General features: G+C 41.0%; 3 protein-coding genes and 1 long non-coding RNA gene across 14 annotated transcripts in view; 2 read left to right on the forward strand and 2 right to left on the reverse strand.

The window, feature by feature from the left end:
* esyt2b (extended synaptotagmin-like protein 2b) overlaps positions 1-6,503 on the reverse strand; it is a 37,949-nt gene extending 31,446 nt beyond the window's left edge. Inside the window, exons 1-5 of one of the 7 annotated variants that reach the window (XM_046033741.1) lie at positions 6,254-6,503; positions 5,378-6,001; positions 2,082-2,123; positions 1,392-1,526; positions 1,022-1,098 (exon numbers count right to left, since the gene is read on the reverse strand). In XM_046033741.1, the coding sequence (XP_045889697.1) occupies positions 1,022-1,098; positions 1,392-1,526; positions 2,082-2,123; positions 5,378-5,749 (626 nt within the window). In that variant the 5' untranslated portion in view covers positions 5,750-6,001; positions 6,254-6,503. The other 6 variants (XM_046033001.1, XM_046036123.1, XM_046036912.1 and 3 more) reach the window with 6 other exon arrangements.
* Positions 6,504-6,563: 60 nt separating this feature from the next.
* On the forward strand, positions 6,564-15,257 carry dync2i1 (dynein 2 intermediate chain 1). 2 transcript variants are annotated; one of them, XM_046031045.1, is made up of 23 exons: positions 6,564-6,717; positions 6,934-6,987; positions 7,106-7,790; positions 7,865-7,932; positions 8,088-8,318; positions 8,846-8,896; positions 9,040-9,045; positions 9,174-9,396; positions 9,576-9,678; positions 9,782-9,911; positions 10,035-10,146; positions 10,228-10,322; positions 10,425-10,554; positions 10,743-10,915; positions 11,219-11,381; positions 12,357-12,470; positions 12,600-12,661; positions 13,379-13,430; positions 13,526-13,586; positions 13,903-14,002; positions 14,137-14,268; positions 14,663-14,886; positions 14,979-15,257. In XM_046031045.1, exons 1-23 carry the CDS (start codon positions 6,703-6,705, stop codon positions 15,148-15,150), a joined length of 3,156 nt encoding a protein of 1,051 aa, XP_045887001.1. In that variant the 5' UTR covers positions 6,564-6,702; the 3' UTR covers positions 15,151-15,257. The 2 variants fall into 2 exon arrangements, with proteins under 2 accessions (XP_045887001.1, XP_045887736.1); XM_046031780.1 differs by lacking the exon at positions 9,040-9,045.
* LOC123964096 lies at positions 14,967-16,397 on the reverse strand. The gene is made up of 3 exons (XR_006823445.1): positions 16,286-16,397; positions 15,320-15,348; positions 14,967-15,226 (listed from the first exon to the last, which is right to left on the reverse strand). It is a non-coding gene; the product is annotated as an uncharacterized LOC123964096 (long non-coding RNA).
* The window catches only part of wdr97 (WD repeat domain 97), a 10,748-nt gene continuing 10,416 nt past the window's right edge, over positions 16,103-16,434 (forward strand). For 3 of the 4 annotated variants that reach the window (XM_046075820.1, XM_046028372.1, XM_046029150.1), the window contains exon 1: positions 16,104-16,376. The gene's annotated coding sequence lies outside the window, so the exon portion shown is untranslated. Of the gene's footprint in view, positions 16,377-16,434 lie in introns of all 4 variants that reach the window. The other variant, XM_046029872.1, reaches the window with a different exon arrangement.

Genomic DNA, 16,434 nt, shown 5'->3' on the forward strand with positions numbered 1-16,434 from the left:
ACATCACCAACGACCTCCACATTGCAGGGGTGAAGGTATCACAATCCACTGTTGGAAGAAGACTCAGAGAGCAGAAATATAGAGGCCACACCACAAGATGCAAACCACTCATCAGCAGGAAGAATCAGAAGGCCAGATTGAAATTTGCTAAGAAGTACAGAGATGAGCCGCAAGAGTTCAGTAACACAATCTTATGGCCTGATGAGACCAAGATTAATCTCTACCAAAGTGATGGAAAGGCCAAAGTGTGGAGAAAGAAAGGAACTGCTAATGATCCGAAGCATACAAGCTCATCTGTGAAGCATGGTGGAGGTGATGTCATGTCTTGGGCGAGCACGGGTGCTTCTGGAACAGGCTCATTAATATTTATTGATGATGTAACTGATGATGGTAGCAGAAACATTTTGTCTGCCAATTCATGGAGAAATGCATTGAAACTAATCGGGAGGAAGTTTATCCTGCAGCAGGACAATGACCCAAAGCACACTGCCAACAAAACAAAGGACTTCATCAGGGGGAAAAAGTGGAAAGTCTTAGACTGGCCTAGTCAATCAGCTGACCTTAACCCAATAGAGCTGCATTTCACCTCCTTAAGAGGAGACTGAAGGGAGAAACACCCCGAAATAAACGAGAACTGAAAGAAGCTGCGGTAAAAGCCTGGCTTGAGGAAGTTATTGCAAGCAAATGCCACCAAATATTAAATGTTACTTACTTTAAGATTATTTGTTCCATTACTTTTGCTCACCTAACAATACTGTGGTCTAATACAATACAAATAATACAAAGCTGAAATTCTGAACTCTTGTCTCATACTCTTTTGATCTTAAACCCAAATGTCTTCAGTGAACAACAAAAACAAAGACATTTGCCTTACCGTTCCAATACTTTTGGAGGGGACTGTACGTGTGAGACAAAGTCTTTTGTGGCTCTAAAGGGAGCTGTTTGAAATGTGACCAATTGCCAAGTGGTGTCCCATTAGTCGCAAACAATTATGATTTAAAGAGGGATCTGGTAGGCTCACCTGATCTGTAGGTCCATGATGATCTGTCGCTTATCCACATTTTCCGTATAAACCTTGATCCCGTTGACCCTCAGGGGCTACACCGCAAAAGAAGGAAACATTATTACCACTACAACACTCCAGTCCATCAACAGTACACCAACACCCCTCCCTCAGCTAGCACAAGGTCGACCCCTCTCGTGATCCCATGTGGAAACTATTTATGAAACCAGCACATATGTCGGTGATGCGCATGTATGTTCACGTTCAAGCTCCCACACACCCTCACCAGCTGACCCAACGGCACCTGCTGCCAGCGGCCTGTTCTGTCACTGCGGAAACTACACACGATCAGTCTCAGAGACATGCGTGAAGACTAAGAGGGGCTCACTTTGTCTCCTATGTCAATCTTGCTGAAGCAGAAGGTGCTGAGGTGGGCGTTGGACTCCTTCACTGCTGGCTCGATCGTCTCGAGGAACAGCTTCTCCACGAACTTGGAGATGTACGGCCACATCTGTTTCACCGTCTGAGGGGATGCAGGGAGAGAAGACTGAACTTAGTAAAGTCTTGATGGCTAAAAAAAGGAAAATGTTGCCTTTTCCATCATATAATTATTCTAAAGGTTATGTACATGTGCTGTAAATTTTACTCTCTTTAGGCTATTCTTGCTACCTCATATAGGAACATCCCTACACACTGTGAATAATAGAGTTACTTTAAAATATTCAAAATGTAGTTCTATTTAAGTAGAATCTTGTCAGACTCTTACACATCAAGCGGAGACACCAACAAATTAAATTTTGATCTTTAATGTGCATGCGAGTGCTTTAAAATTTACATCCAGGTTGCCGTCATAGGGATTCACAAGGGTTAACGCATTTCACAGCGTTGCATGTTAAGTCAGGGCAGCATGTTAAGTGAGATGTGCTGCAGTGCACAGTGTGGCAACATTCACAGTCCCAGCAGGAAGAGGAGAGATCAGAAGAGCAACAGACATCCCATTTACTCCAGTTTATAAAAAGCAAAAAGGAGAGCTTCAGTCAAGCAAACATATTCAGGAGACAGCCACTCAATATCTTACCTTGTTTAGCCACTCCACTCTCTCTACATCTGGGAAGTGGACCTAGAATGAAGAAAACAGAGCAGATAATCTCTGGTCCATGGTGATTTCAATAAGGCTGCTAATGCAACACTTTAAAGGCAAGTCTATGTGTGGTGAGATCTGTTCCACAGGCAATCAGACTTTATTTTTTTTATATGCTCTTGTGTGATCAGTAAAACTGAAAACTTGCAATTAAACTTCAGTTTTTATAAACGGAACTTGCATTTATATTTGTGAATTTCTTTTTAATTTTCAGTTTAAAAAGCCACCACTTTGGAGAAAATCACTGCACTCAATACCAGATACTGAGGCGCAGAACTGCACCAGAAGTTTGCGGAGGCTTCATCTCTTCCAGCTGTTTCACTGTACTATTGTATGTGGTGCACATTTCAAGTGCAACATTAATCCCTTTTGCAAACACAAATTTCAAATTTGCTTTCAAAGATGCTTAAGGCCAGACAACGGGTAAGACAATATCAAAAGTCTTATACATCTCAAGACAATACAAATAGTGTTAACATCCATGTGACTGTACTAGTGTATGTTAGTGGTTATGTTAGGTACAATACAGTTTAATTACACAATCATTACAACAAGACAGAGCCTACTGCCACACTAGCAGCTCTGTGAGGCTGTAAAATCATTTAATATCTCTTACGTCTCAACCAGACCTCCACAGATATCTACCCTACAACTGTGCTGTGAGACTGAGCTGCAGTTTGACTAATGATCTTGAATGAACAAAGTAAAACGAGCATTGATTTAACATGAGGTAAAATAAATGCCTGGAATCAACTGACACGTCTGGCTGAAGTGCTGGTGAGACATGCAGTGCGACAGCTACAAGGGACAGCACTATTCCTCATGGAGAAGGCAAAAGTGCTTATCCAGCGTTTATGTCAAAGTGACAATAAAGGAGTGACAAGAGCAGCAGGTCAGGGAAAAGAAAGTTGTGGTTAATATGACAGATTCAGGCCTATAGTTTTGTTAAGAGGTGGAAATAATATCATCCTCTGGCTTCATTGTTACACCTGACACAGTGACCTTATTCAGAAAATGTAGGTGAAGTAATGGATGGTACACTCAGAGAACTGAGCTGTGCAGCAGAAAGTGGGAGCAAAGCATCTTAATTATTCAGCTTGTTACTGTGTTGATGTAAAACTAAAGTCATTTATGTCTTGAAAGTGTTATTGACAGGGTGCTTGTGATTTGAAACTAAGAGGGTTATTCTCCCTAAATTCAAACTGCCCGAAATTAACACATGGAGTCTTAAAGGTAATCAGCAACTGGAAACAAACACAAACAACACACTTGTTATTAATTAGACATTATGTATTAATGAGGCTTCATATTTGTATCTCAAGAAAGTACAAAGTACCACATTCAGTGCTCCAGCAAACAAACTATTTGGTTCAGCTGACATTTAGCACCTTCTACTGATTTCAGACACGTAATGCTTTCCTACTGCTTGCGTCCCATGTGGCTTTAAATTCTTTTGAACAAATAAAACGTTAATAAGGCTTTTAGTGTAAGTAGCTGCTTCAACAGCCAGCCAATTTTACTTACCCCATGCAAATACAGTTGAGAGTATAAACTGGAACAAGGGGGAGTGCGCCTTTTGAGAAAGCAGAGCAGTGTCTGTTAAGACTAATGTCTGCACAGTGGGGAGAAACTGGCACTAGCTAAGATTTGGGAGCTATAATTGGCGAAAACCCCCACCTCTGAAGACAGCACAGTATCAATGCAGTGATTAGTGCACAGCTGGGGTATGCTAATCAATTGCTGTACAGCCATGGATGGTGCAAAATCACTATTTCCTGGGATGGTCATCCACAGCAACAAGATCTATGACCACTACATGTAGTACTTGACTATAAGTTTAATTTATCAACCACAGACTTAAGACAAGGTCTGCTGAAGCCATTCAATAATGCCATTTCCCTCTAAGTGGGTTGCTGTAGATCTAGCTCCTCCACCCCCATTTAACAGCCTAAATGCCACCTCAGCCATGTGTCAGCAGAATAAGCTTTTTACTGTTCTTAAAACACAGGGCTGCACTTAACATCACACACTAGTTGGCCTGTGTCTGTGTGATGAGTCTGATATTGAAAGTGTTGGATTTATAGTTTGATAAGTTAAGCTCAGACTGGTCTGCTGGGATTGGCTCCAGCCGCCTGTGACCCTGTACACAGGATAAGCAGTTGACGATGGATGGATGGATGAAGCTCAGACTGGAGGGTCACTTTAATTTTCATCTGGGCTCCTAAAAAAGGTTTTAGTGAAAATGCATTTCACTTCAATTTCCACTACAGAAGATATACAGTGCACTAAAACACATGAAGAGGCTTATAGTCAGTTTAGCTCTGTCCATTGGTCTTATAGAAGAAATGTAATTTAAATTGATAATACATAAACAATGTATAACCTTCATTAAGGAAACTAAGTGCATTTATTTATTTTAACCCCCCCGAAAAAGCCAAGCCATTTACTGTCCCATAGATGCTATTAATCCAGCTCCCTCCAGAGAGAAGTTAACAACATAGATGTCTTACACACCTCTTTCAAAGGCACTACTGAATCAGAATCAGAAGGAGCTTTATTGCCAAGTAGTGTTTTACACATATGAGGAATTTGCTGGACAAAACTTACATAACATATGTGGCTATGTGACAAATACTCCAAACATTATTTTGCAGGAAAACACTACCTGCAGTTCATCTTCAGATGTACCGAATATCTCTAAAACATCCTATATTCTTGTCATCTGAGATGTATGTTGTGTTGGGTTATCTCTTTGATTTACATACATTAGTTGCTGAGTTAATGCCTCGTTTGAGGTTTCAGAAGATTCCCAACAAAACCCTAAACACTACTCTGTTAACCCTGACAAGGAAAAGTCAAGTACCCCCTAGTGTTATCCAACAATCTAACAAGTGTTGCAGTAATGGAGTGAGTTTCTGCAAGAGAGATAGCAGTCTGAATCCCAAAATAACAGGGATCCCGTGGGCATGTTTCCTTTCCAGAGTGGTGTCTGGTTTACCATTGTACCCTGCTGTATTTAGACTGGGAGTAATGTCACTGCTGGGGGGACAGCTGCTACATTACAGCTTTACAGCTCAACTCCGCTTCTCCTGCTCTTGTCAGCTGATTGTTTTTTCCTGGAAGCTCAAAAATATTGATCACAAAAATACCACATGCTCTTCGGAGAAAGAGCTCAGCAAGGATGAACGACAGTGGATATTATTCCACCTATTGTATTTGACAGAGTGTCTTACCCATGGTGGTAATTCAGAGGTCATCAGACTCTGCTTGGCACTTCTCTCCTCCTGCTCAAAGAAAGCAAGAGCTCGTCTCAGTCGGCTGTTTTTCCCTGCTAGGTTTCTCCTCCAGCAGAAAAAGAGAACAAGTCCAATCAACAGCCAACTGAAACTGAACTCAAAATATCCCAATGCGTAAATAGGGAAAATGAGAACAAACGTTTTGGCAACGTGAACCCAGCTCTGAGCCAGCTCGCTGGTCGAGGACATCGGGGTATCATCGGGTATATTCTCCGCTGAGGGAAAGTTGGGGCTCGGGGGTGCGTGTCCATTCTCCTTAGGTAAAGAGGGGCTTGCTTTGTGTGAATGGGCTCCTCGTACAGTTGTCATGCTGTCTTTAGAAATGTCTGTCTTCAAACTGTTAAAATGCGGATGAGGTTGAGCGACACGGTTCCCATGTGCGAACGGACTGAAGCGGTTCCTGTCGGTTCTCACGTCGGCTCACCTGCACACCGGCCCATCGCCTTCGGAGGAATCGTTGGCATTGACCGCTTTAGTTTCACCAACGACACAAAGACTGCCAATGCATTCCCGTGGTTAAAGTAGGCAGCCGAGTTAGTCCAGTCTACAGCTCTACTCGCCCTGCCTTGACACAGGTTAGAAATAATCATCTCCAAAAAACGCACAGGAATCATGAACTGAGCGCTCTCGGAGGGGCCGCAGCCTAGCTAAAGCGACATAACACCGCCATCTGGCTTTCAGTAACGGTAAACACAGCTTGTAATTCTCAATTGTAGCAATACAGTGATAATGTCAAAGTACTTGTGAACAAGCTTAAATTATGTATGAAAGAACAAACACATGAAACTGGAATTATTTCAACCAAATGCATACCTTACTAGCTAGCTAGCTTCCTATCAAACGCCAGAGCCCTTCAAATAGGAACGGCTGTATAATGACGAGCACAGCGAAATCGATCTACAGCAGACGAGTTTTATTTATAGCAAACATTTAAATAACCCTAAACACAACTAGCAGTGCCAGATATAGTAGTGTAAATCGTTATAATCATTTTAAACAACAATAAAATATTGTATTTGTTACAAATTCACGTTCGGAAAATAAAGTCGTTGGCCGTTGCCACGGCAACTGGCTGTTGATGTCAGGGGTTGCTCTGCTGCTGATTAATAAGCCTGTTGTCAAGCTGAAGTGACGCGGTCTCCTTGGTTTCGACTTACTGCGCTTGCGCTCTAGAGATTTACTGTCATGGCGGCGTCGTTACAAAAATATGAGCTAATTTTCAGCGATTGACTTACTTAAAAAATAAAAACACAGACGAGAACATGCATAGCGACAAGGTAACGGCTTTACATTTGACTTTACCATGTTTTTTCAGTAGAAAATGCCGTGTTCGCTGTGGTAGTGATCAAATGTTAATGTGATCTTGGGAAAGGAACGTCGTATTGCTGACTGGTATGGATTTGGTTGGATGTCGTGAAAATATGTTTAAGTTATGTTGTCTTTGAGTAAACATTGATATGGTCATCCAGTAAGAATTAAATGTATCTATTTAGAAAATAACCAAGGAAGACACGTGGAGACCAGCAGACCTGAAAAGACACATCAGGGTAAGTTTTTGAGAGTTTAGGAAAGGGGTTGAAGAAGGCGATGATTCAGGCTGGATTTATATGAACAGATAAAACTACATCCAAATATTATAAATTGCTGTATTTTCTCTTTTTTTAGGAGGAAGGACGTGGTGATGACTATACTAGGAAGCGAGGTGACAGTGAGAGAAAGCTCAGAGGTGGGGAATCTATAGAGAGACGCCGCAGGGACCCGGAGCAGGAGTACAGACGAGAGAGAGAGAAGGCGAAGGAAAGGGAGAGTACAAAAGACAGAAGAGATGAAAACGAAAAAGACAGATATGCAGATCGACGGAAAGAGGGCTCACGGGATAGGAGAGGCGACATGGAAAAGGAACAAAGAGATGAGAGGGATAGGGAGAAGAGAAGAGGAAGAGACAAGTTGGTGGATGAAAAAAGGTACGTTGAAGAGAACAGAGACAGGAGGCAAAATAGAGGGGAAAATATTGAGCGGGAGAGGGACACGGAAAGACACAGAGATAAGGAGAAAGAGAGGGAAAGGGACAGAGAGAGACCCAACAAGGAAGACAGGGACAAAAGGAAGGAAGATAGAGACAAGGAGAGAAGGAGAGAGGAACAGGACAGAAGGCACAGGACTGAGAAGGAGAGAAGGAGACATGAGGAAATTGGAGAAGGAGAAAGAGATCGGCTAGAAAGGCATGAAAGAGAGAAGAGAGATCGGCATCGAGAGAGAGGACAACACAAAGATGAATATGAAGACAAGAGGATCAACAAAGACAGACAAGCGAGACATGCAGACAGAAAGGAACTGAAGGAGGAAAACGGTAAGGCCACAGCAGTGTTCACTCATAGCTTGCCATATTCACAGGATTATTATTTCATGTCTTTCTGATTTCAGTGCACAAAGAAGAACATAGAAGACATAAAGAGGAGAGAGAAAGGAGACACAAAGAGAGAGGATATCATGTAAGCATCTGCTGTAATATTAATTGTTCATCACTATTTTGCATGTTTTGCTTATATCTCACAACTCTAGAGCATTTCACTTCAGAGTAGTAAACTGTTTGGGTTAATGTAGTTGTGTCAGTATCCTTTGGTCACATCCTTGTGCTGTTCTCCAGGATGAAAGGTGGAAGCTTGACAGTGAATCCAGGGAGCATAGACGCTTGAAGGGGCCAAGCGAAGAGGTCAGACCTCACCGTGGTGACAGAGAGCAAGCACAATTGGACAAACGCAAAGAGAGAAGGCACAGAGAGGAGGAGGAGGAACCGGAAAGAAATCATCACAGCGACAGGACTGGCTCCAAGAAATCAGCGTCTGACAATAGTCATAGGCATGATACTAAAACTGAGGTTTGGATTTCCACAAGTTGCCTTTATACTGTAACCTGTAGATCTTTTTCTTGTCTGTTTATGGTTCCCTAATGGATTTTATTTCTCCCCATGTGTTATTTTTGTGATCCAGGATGTAGCAAAGGTATCTGAGCACTGGGCATCTAGTGTGTAAAATGTAGGAGACTCAGATGAGCCTGTAAGATTTTGGTGAAGATTTGGCAGAGCATAAACAATATAATATCATGCCAGTTCCAATAGAGTTGGAGCTCACAGCTACATTTCCCTTTGCTTAACCATATGTAAGCTCTGGCTGCAGCTTGTTATATGAAGTTATGAGCTGAACATATTCAGCTTGAACTGATTGCAGGTGAATTGGTCTTATTGTTTGGTCTGTGAGCCATCTGCTATCTGTGCTGTATGCTCTGCAGTCTTTTCCTTTTACAGTACTTGCAACTTCACTTTGACCGTAGTGCTGCATCATTGAAAGAGTTTCTCCACACTTATTTAAGCATTTAAGATATTTTCTACTTCATGCACTTATGCAGGTTGTCAAAGATGAGGATTTGGCTGACCAGGAATATGAAGATGACTTTGAGGTAATGAAACAGCCTTCTAATTATAAAACCCTGTGAACACAATTCTGTTATCATTGTTTTTGTTTTGTCATCATGTTTAAATCTTTATTTTTTTAACATTTATCTGCTCATTTTTGTGTTACTTTTACATGTTACGTTCTAAGAAACTGGTGAGTATTCAGAACTTTTACGAGTGCATCCATTTTCATTCTTTTAAGATGCAAAGTTTGACTCACAGTTTTTTGTTTTGTTTTTTAGTTTGTATTATGCAATAAGTAATACATTTCTCTGTTCAAAGGATTATGAGGAGGATTTTGAGGAGATGGATGAGAGTGCAGATGAAGGTGAGGATGAGAAGGAGCCACAGCATCCAGAGGTGGCTGAAGAGAGGGAGGAACTTACACCACAAAGAAGAAATGAAATTGAAGCAATTCAGAAAGCCATGGATGAAGAGAACAAGAGAGTTGGAACAGCTCAGTCCAGACAAATAGCGAGCAGAGAGGAGGAAGATCGGTCCAGAGGTACAGTTTTTTGTCATGTCTTTTCTAAAAAATGTCTTCCAAGTAAATCACTTGATTTCATTGCATGTTACAGTGTAATCAAGATTCATTCTTGATATCTCACCTGAAGACAGTAAATGTCTGCATATTTTGTGCAGAATTATAGGGGATATAATGCATCTTTGCTGCTCTGTCGATAGGATCTGAAAAGAACCAGAGTAGAGCCTCCCAACGCGGGAAGTTTATCGACTTTGTGACCGCAAAGCAGCGTGAAGTCAGCAAGAAAGTCGCCACTAAACAGAAGTAGGTTAACTTGCAAAAAGTAATAATGTAATATGAATGAATGACATTTTGCACAGTGTATGTGATCTTTAATTGTACCTTGTGTATTTTTTTCTGATTACAGGAAACGCAGTACTGAGCTTCTTCGCTTGATTGATTTGGATTTCTCGATTACATTCTCCCTTTTGGATCTGTCCCCTGTTAATGAATATGACATGTATATTAGAAACTTTGGAACTGCCAACACTAAGCAGGTCAGTATTTGTTTGTTTACACGGACACCTTTAACCAAATTACAAATGAGAAAAGGAAAATATTCCATGTTTTCCATTAAAAAACATATGTCTAAATAACATGTGAAACATCCTCCTTGTCAGGCTTACGCTCAGTGTAACGAGGATAATGCAGACAGAGACATTCAGACAGAGGAGATAGAGGTGTGTGAGAAGTGGACGCAGCATCCTCCAGAGCACAGTGGAGCCTGTGGTGGTGAGGAAAAGCCCAGATTTTTCTTCTGAGGAACTCCATGTTCACATGTAGAGTTCAGTGACAGTGTTTTTGTTTTGACAGATCCGTACCTGTCCCAGGAAGCACGAGACAAAACCACAAGTGAAATAAACTTTGATTCTCAGCGTCTGGCAGCATTTCTGCGCTCAGCCTCACAGGTGATCGTTTACTCACTTATCTTTTGTATTTTGAAAAATGTTCTTGACTTCCTACATGAAGGTTTTTGGGGCCAAGACTAACGCCTGTTGTGTTTTGTCAAGGTCATGGTTGTCCTGTTGGAAGAGGATCAAGCTGAGAGAAAATCCCTGAGGAAGCTGACATCTCAAACAGACACACACTCTTTCAGCGATGGAAGTTTACAGCTCAACACTAAGTTGCCTTTTCTTTATGGTACACACCACAATGGGAGAAATCCATTTTGTTCTTACACTAATTGCGCTTCCAAACCACTTTATTCTCATTAGAATTTTATCAGTTATTTGTACCATACCAGTTATTCAGAATTTGCTGTTTAAAACCAGCACATGCATGTGATTACATTACTCAGGGATTGATATATTTTTGCTTGTCAATTGCAGGTCGCAGCATCAGCCTGGTGCACTTCTCTCAGGTCCAGAGGCACACCATGATGTCAGTCCACAGCCCTACGACTAAGCCCAGTGCTGTGCGTCTTGACAGCTGCACCATCATCTGCATCTGGAACATTTGGGAGCCATCCAGACCTCAAAAAGTCCTTGTCTACGAATCTGAGGTGACATTTATAACTTCCTTTTTCAGTTATAGCAAAAAAAAAAGTGATTTGACATTAGCAACACTAGTATCTATTCGTACATTACCAGTAATATGTATTGACCAGAGATCTACACTTCATTTTTGAGATGATTTAACAATTTAAACACATTAAAAAGGCCATTCTTAAAAATGCAACGTGCACGAAAAACAGTTTTTGGGCCAGAAATCAAATCAGCCAGTAACTCACAGAGGAACCAAAGTCACCTCAACTCCAAGATCCACAAACACTGACAGTAACCCCTTTTAATGCTCACTGCTGCAGGTGCAGTGTTGTTGCTTCAGCCCAGGAAAGGCCATATTGGTGTTTGCGGGCACAGCTGTCGGCTCTGTGCTGCTGTGGGACCTGAGGGAGCACGCTAGTAACCATTACCGCTTGAAGATAGGAGAGGATGAGTGGACTTTCCGACAGCCCACCTTCTCCACCGGTATGTTACAGACGAAAGCTGACCTTTAGAATTCAGTTTATTTTCAATACACGGACATGGACATTTGATAATACCGCAGATGAATTCCTGTTCATGTTTCCAGTTTGAAGCCGAGCTCGTGCCATATTAATAATGTTTCTGTTTTTGTATGTTAGTTATTTTTGTGCCTTTTCACTCTTTGTACCAAGACTTTTTGAATGCCTGTTTCACAGTCACGCCAGCCAAAGTATGAAAAATAGCAATAAAAAGCAGTAGGGATGATAGGGCCTAGAATTACGACCAAGTGCATGAATATGTTGTTAAGTATATCACATTTGTGTCAGTACTTGCCAGCAGTATATAATGCTAATTCCTAATAATATCATGCATTAATCATTAAACATTACCTGGACTTGGATATGCAGCAGAAAATGGATGGATGAATGGATTAAGCAATTACAAATACCTAATTTATTAAAAGTCCACATATGAATTATAGGTCAGAGGTCTGGGACAATAGTGCTGGAGATTTTCTACCCTGTTTTTGCTAAAACTGCATATAAAAATATTTTATTTTAAGTAATGTTCCTGATAAAAAATATTTAACCTTTTATATATTAATATTGACCTTTTGTAAATAAAATTTCTAATAGCTTCTAAGCCTTTTCAAAACCTGCAGAAACCCTGTTTTCCTGTAAAGATACCTTGTCATTGGTTATGCTGCTGTATGCAGCCTGTATTTTGAGATTATAAAGCCCCTTGATCTTTCACTTGATCATTTTTGTTGTTGTGTATTTCACTCTTTGCACTGTAGTCCCAAGGAAATAAATGTCAGCAGGCACTAAATGGCATCACATCCTTGTTTACTGTATACGGTGGTTGAGGACTGCCCCTGCCCTTTCTCTCACTTATAGTTCAGAGGCTGTTTTCAAACGTAGCGGCAGTGTTGATTCAGTGTTTGCTGATATCTTCTCTTTTGTCACCTTGTCAACACAGATGCAGTGATGGCCGGTTCAGGCCATTTCTCATCTGTGACATCTGTAGAAGTCGTCCCCTCCGCTGTAGCAGGGGGGCTGAGGCCAGAGGTCCCCCTTTTGGCATCTGAGGAAGGTGTGGAATGGTATAGGAAGGGTTAACGCATTGATTGAAGATCTTGTAGATGATTTTATGAATGTGCCATATGTTTTTGCCTTTCACAGATGGCTTTATAGTTAATTGTTGTTCTGTTTCATAATCTAGAGTCATCAGGATTATCATTCCAGCTGGCTTCTCTGGATGAAAGTGGGGTTTTAAATTTCTGGGTAGGTTGGGCGACGAAGTAGGCCCTGCTTATATTCTCTCTACACCAGCAGTTTTTAAATTGTGAGCCATGCCTTCCCAAGGGAGAGAGACGTGAGGTGAATATTCTGCAGGAGGTGAAAATGGCAGGTGCATGCCGGTGTTCTAAAAACAACAGGAAGTTTGTTTTTGATTTGGCCCACTCACTAGTAGTTGCAGCTGCAGTGGCTTTAACATGCTGCTCATGTAGGCAATTTAGGTACTTTAAATATATAATAATATAATAAACTACCTCCGTCAGCGAATAAATTAGGATAAATCTGCTTAGAAATCATATAAAACAAGATGCTCGATTTGTTTGATTTGTTGAATTCAGTTTCAAAGTCCAGTAATATTTCTCTGTAGACCATCCATGGATACTATGCAAAGAGGGAACTGCTCATGTCTAATTTGACAGTTTGACAAAATGTAAACAAATATAGGCTTTGCACAAGTTGTAGCCCAAAGCTAATGCAGTGACTCCCCATTACACTTCCTGTATACATCCACCAAATTTAGGGGAGCTGTAATGTTTTTTCCATTTGAGGCTCAGAATGCCGCTCTCGTCTATCAATTCATGTACAAATATTTGCCCTGTGGTGAAAACCTGTGGATACAGCAACTTTGAAAACCTCTGTTTTGCACAAACAGCAAAGTTATGCCATGATGGACCTGCATGATTTCCTCTCTGTGTCCATTAGGTGGTAGTGGAACTCCCAAAAGCCAACGAGGCCGGCTCTCCAACAGATCTCGGTGAGCCAGTCATGTTTTTCGTGCACTCCCTCTCACTCATACTCATCTTTCTCACACATGTGGTACCAGCTTCAGCCTGTCGTTCTCTCTCGCAGGGCTCAGACCTGGGGGCAAAGTGAAGTTGCTTCACAGCTCCTCCCTCCTCACTGCTGAGAGGTGAGATTGATAAACAGCTTGTGATGATCATCCGTCACTGCCAACCACGGGGCTCAAAATACACCACAATGTGTTTGGGCAGTGCAACACAGCTGCTCTGTCGTCGTCATACGATCTTGTTTGTTATGTACTGTGGGGCTGTTGTTGTGGCACCTCAACATTGATGGAAAGATATCCACGGTCATGCATACGTGCAGTGTAAATATGATGCAGTGTCGTGTTCCACTGTTGCACAGTTTGTTTTTGGCTGGGAATGCTGTGTCCTTTGACCTCCTGTTTGGCATTTTCCCCCTCTCTTGATCTATCCGGCTGTCAGGGTATCACCACGAGATGCAGTGAAAACAGGGCCGTCACAGACACTTCATTTAAAATTCCTCCCAACAGACTCCAATCATTTCTTTATCGGCACCAATATGGTAAGCATAATCTAGTCCGCCATAATTGTGATGTCGTTTTTAAATGAACCCTCTCATGATATTCAGAAATTATTTCCACTCCCATGCCATTTTGTGTAATTTTGTGACAGTTGGTTAATAACTTTTCTGTCCAGGGTCTAGTCAATCATGGAACGAGTCACGGTTTGAAGGCGCCACCGAAGTTTTACAGGTTTCAGGAGGCTGGAGTCCGGCCCGTTGATGTCAGCGCGATCCACTTTTCTCCCTTCAGGCAACACTTGTTCTTGGTGAGGGTGCAATTCTTTGACATTTAGATTTTTCCCAAAATTAGAAAATCACATTTTTATTGTCTCCATAGAAATGTTAACGTACAATGTTAAGTGGCATTAGCTACACAACAGTGGCACGCACGGATTTAATGCTCTGCGGAAAAGCATGGAAACTGCTCTCGTGTTTTTTGGGGTGCTTTGTTTATTGTCCATTTGAGAGATTGTAATTGTTTGAGTTTGAATTTACTTTATTGCTATTACAGCAAAAACAATAAACTTGCCTTTGTGGGCTCAGAGTCAGACAACAACATTATATTGGTATTACATTAGTATGAGTATTATAATGATTCTAAATAAAAAATTAAACAAACCACAAAGTACCATAAATAAGTTTCCCCTGCCCTTATTCCAGGTGGGTTGTGGTGATGGCAGTATCAGGCTGCATGCAGTCAGCCGTGAGCAGCCTCTGACAGAGTGGAAGAATAGTACAGCTGGTGAGCCCGTGGTCTCACTGCAGTGGGCCCAAACCAGACCAGCAGTCTTCTGTGTGCTCGATGCAGCCTCTAATCTCCACATATGGGACCTGCTGAAAAATGACAGAGAGCCTGTGGTCACCGAAAGCATGAATTCTGACAGGTAACACCAGGCAGACATGAAGGGCTGATTTGTCTGAGGAATTTTACATTGTTATATTGATATGTGGTGTTCATGTTCTGTTCTCCCCTCAGGGTGATAGCCATGGCTGTGTTTGGAGACTCAGGACAACAAAACACATATTCAGGAGTAGCACTGGCACACGAGTCAGGAAAAATAGAAATGTCGTATTTCACAAGACATTTTACTGTACCCGTTACTGCAGAAGAGGAGAAACTGGAGAGCATGATGACTGAAGCCTTCTGAAACACTGCAGCTTGTATGGCTGCATTTAGACTGGTGTGTTTGTGTTAATTCAAACGATTTACTGCACTTTTAGCCTCTGGAAGAGCATAAAGATCAATTTATAAATCTGTTTTTGTCACAGTCACTTTGTATATGTCATATTTATATTGGGAATATAAGAAAAACTTACATTTACAGGGGTCTATGAGAAGAATGTGGCTGAATACCAAATATCCACAATTAATTCAATATTCTTCATAAATGCATTATAAGAAACATGTCAGTGTCTATTGATGTAAATATTTCTACTGTTTGATAAATGTTAAATATTTTACGGTATTAACAAGTTTATTTTTTATACAATAAACTGAGTATATCTGTAGTTGTGTTATTTAAGGTTATAGCAATTAGACTTTAACTTAAATTGCATAACTTATTCATTTTCAATTATGCGATTTTAAAAGCTAACCCCAGTTTAAAGACAACATGTTTAACCAGAGCCATAGCAAAGATATTAAAAATACTGAGGTCACAATTCAGAAACATTTAACCCCCCCACAACAGGCCAAAGGGGATCATCCAGTGGGTGTGGGATAATTATTAATAAAGGAACATTTGATTTAATTCAAGAAAGCTTGAAATTAAATCACCAAATTTAGAGACACATGATTTTCACTGGACATAGATTCTGCACATTGTCAATAATACAATTCTGGTGATGAAATAATGAATCCTTTATGTATTTATTAGCCTAGAACCTCTAAAGTATTAACCTATAAATTTTAGGCTACAGAAAACTCCCCACGGGCTCCTTAACATCCCAGAACAAATACTAAGGACATGACTTCAGCGTCCACAATGGTAGGTAAGACCTTGTGTTTAACTATAGGAACGTATTTCCTTTACAAAAGAGGAGAAACACTTCATGAGAAGCCATTGTGCTGCCTGAAGTCAAAGTTGTGCGACCTGCAGCCGAGCGACCCTTTCCCTAGCAACGCACCATGAGCCCTGGGACCCGAGAGAACAAACTTTTAGCACTCTTATGCTTTGTTTCTCATTTCTTAGCTAAATAAACTTAACATTGTATAGATTACAGACATGCTGCTGCATCTGGGCTACATACCAGTTACGGGTAAACACTAACTTAGCTACGCACCATTTTATGCTGAGACCTGACGTTATTCTTTATTGAAGACCTAAAAACAAATCGATGTTCGCTAATATTTAGCACAAGGAGCAGCTAAAAGGTAAGTTATTTTTGTTTGTTGTTTGGTTGTCTTATGGTGATGACTTGAAACTATTCGG

The sequence above is a fragment of the Micropterus dolomieu genome, linkage group LG01, assembly GCF_021292245.1.
Source record: "Micropterus dolomieu isolate WLL.071019.BEF.003 ecotype Adirondacks linkage group LG01, ASM2129224v1, whole genome shotgun sequence".
In the NCBI taxonomy this organism is placed as follows: Eukaryota; Metazoa; Chordata; class Actinopteri; order Centrarchiformes; family Centrarchidae; genus Micropterus; species Micropterus dolomieu.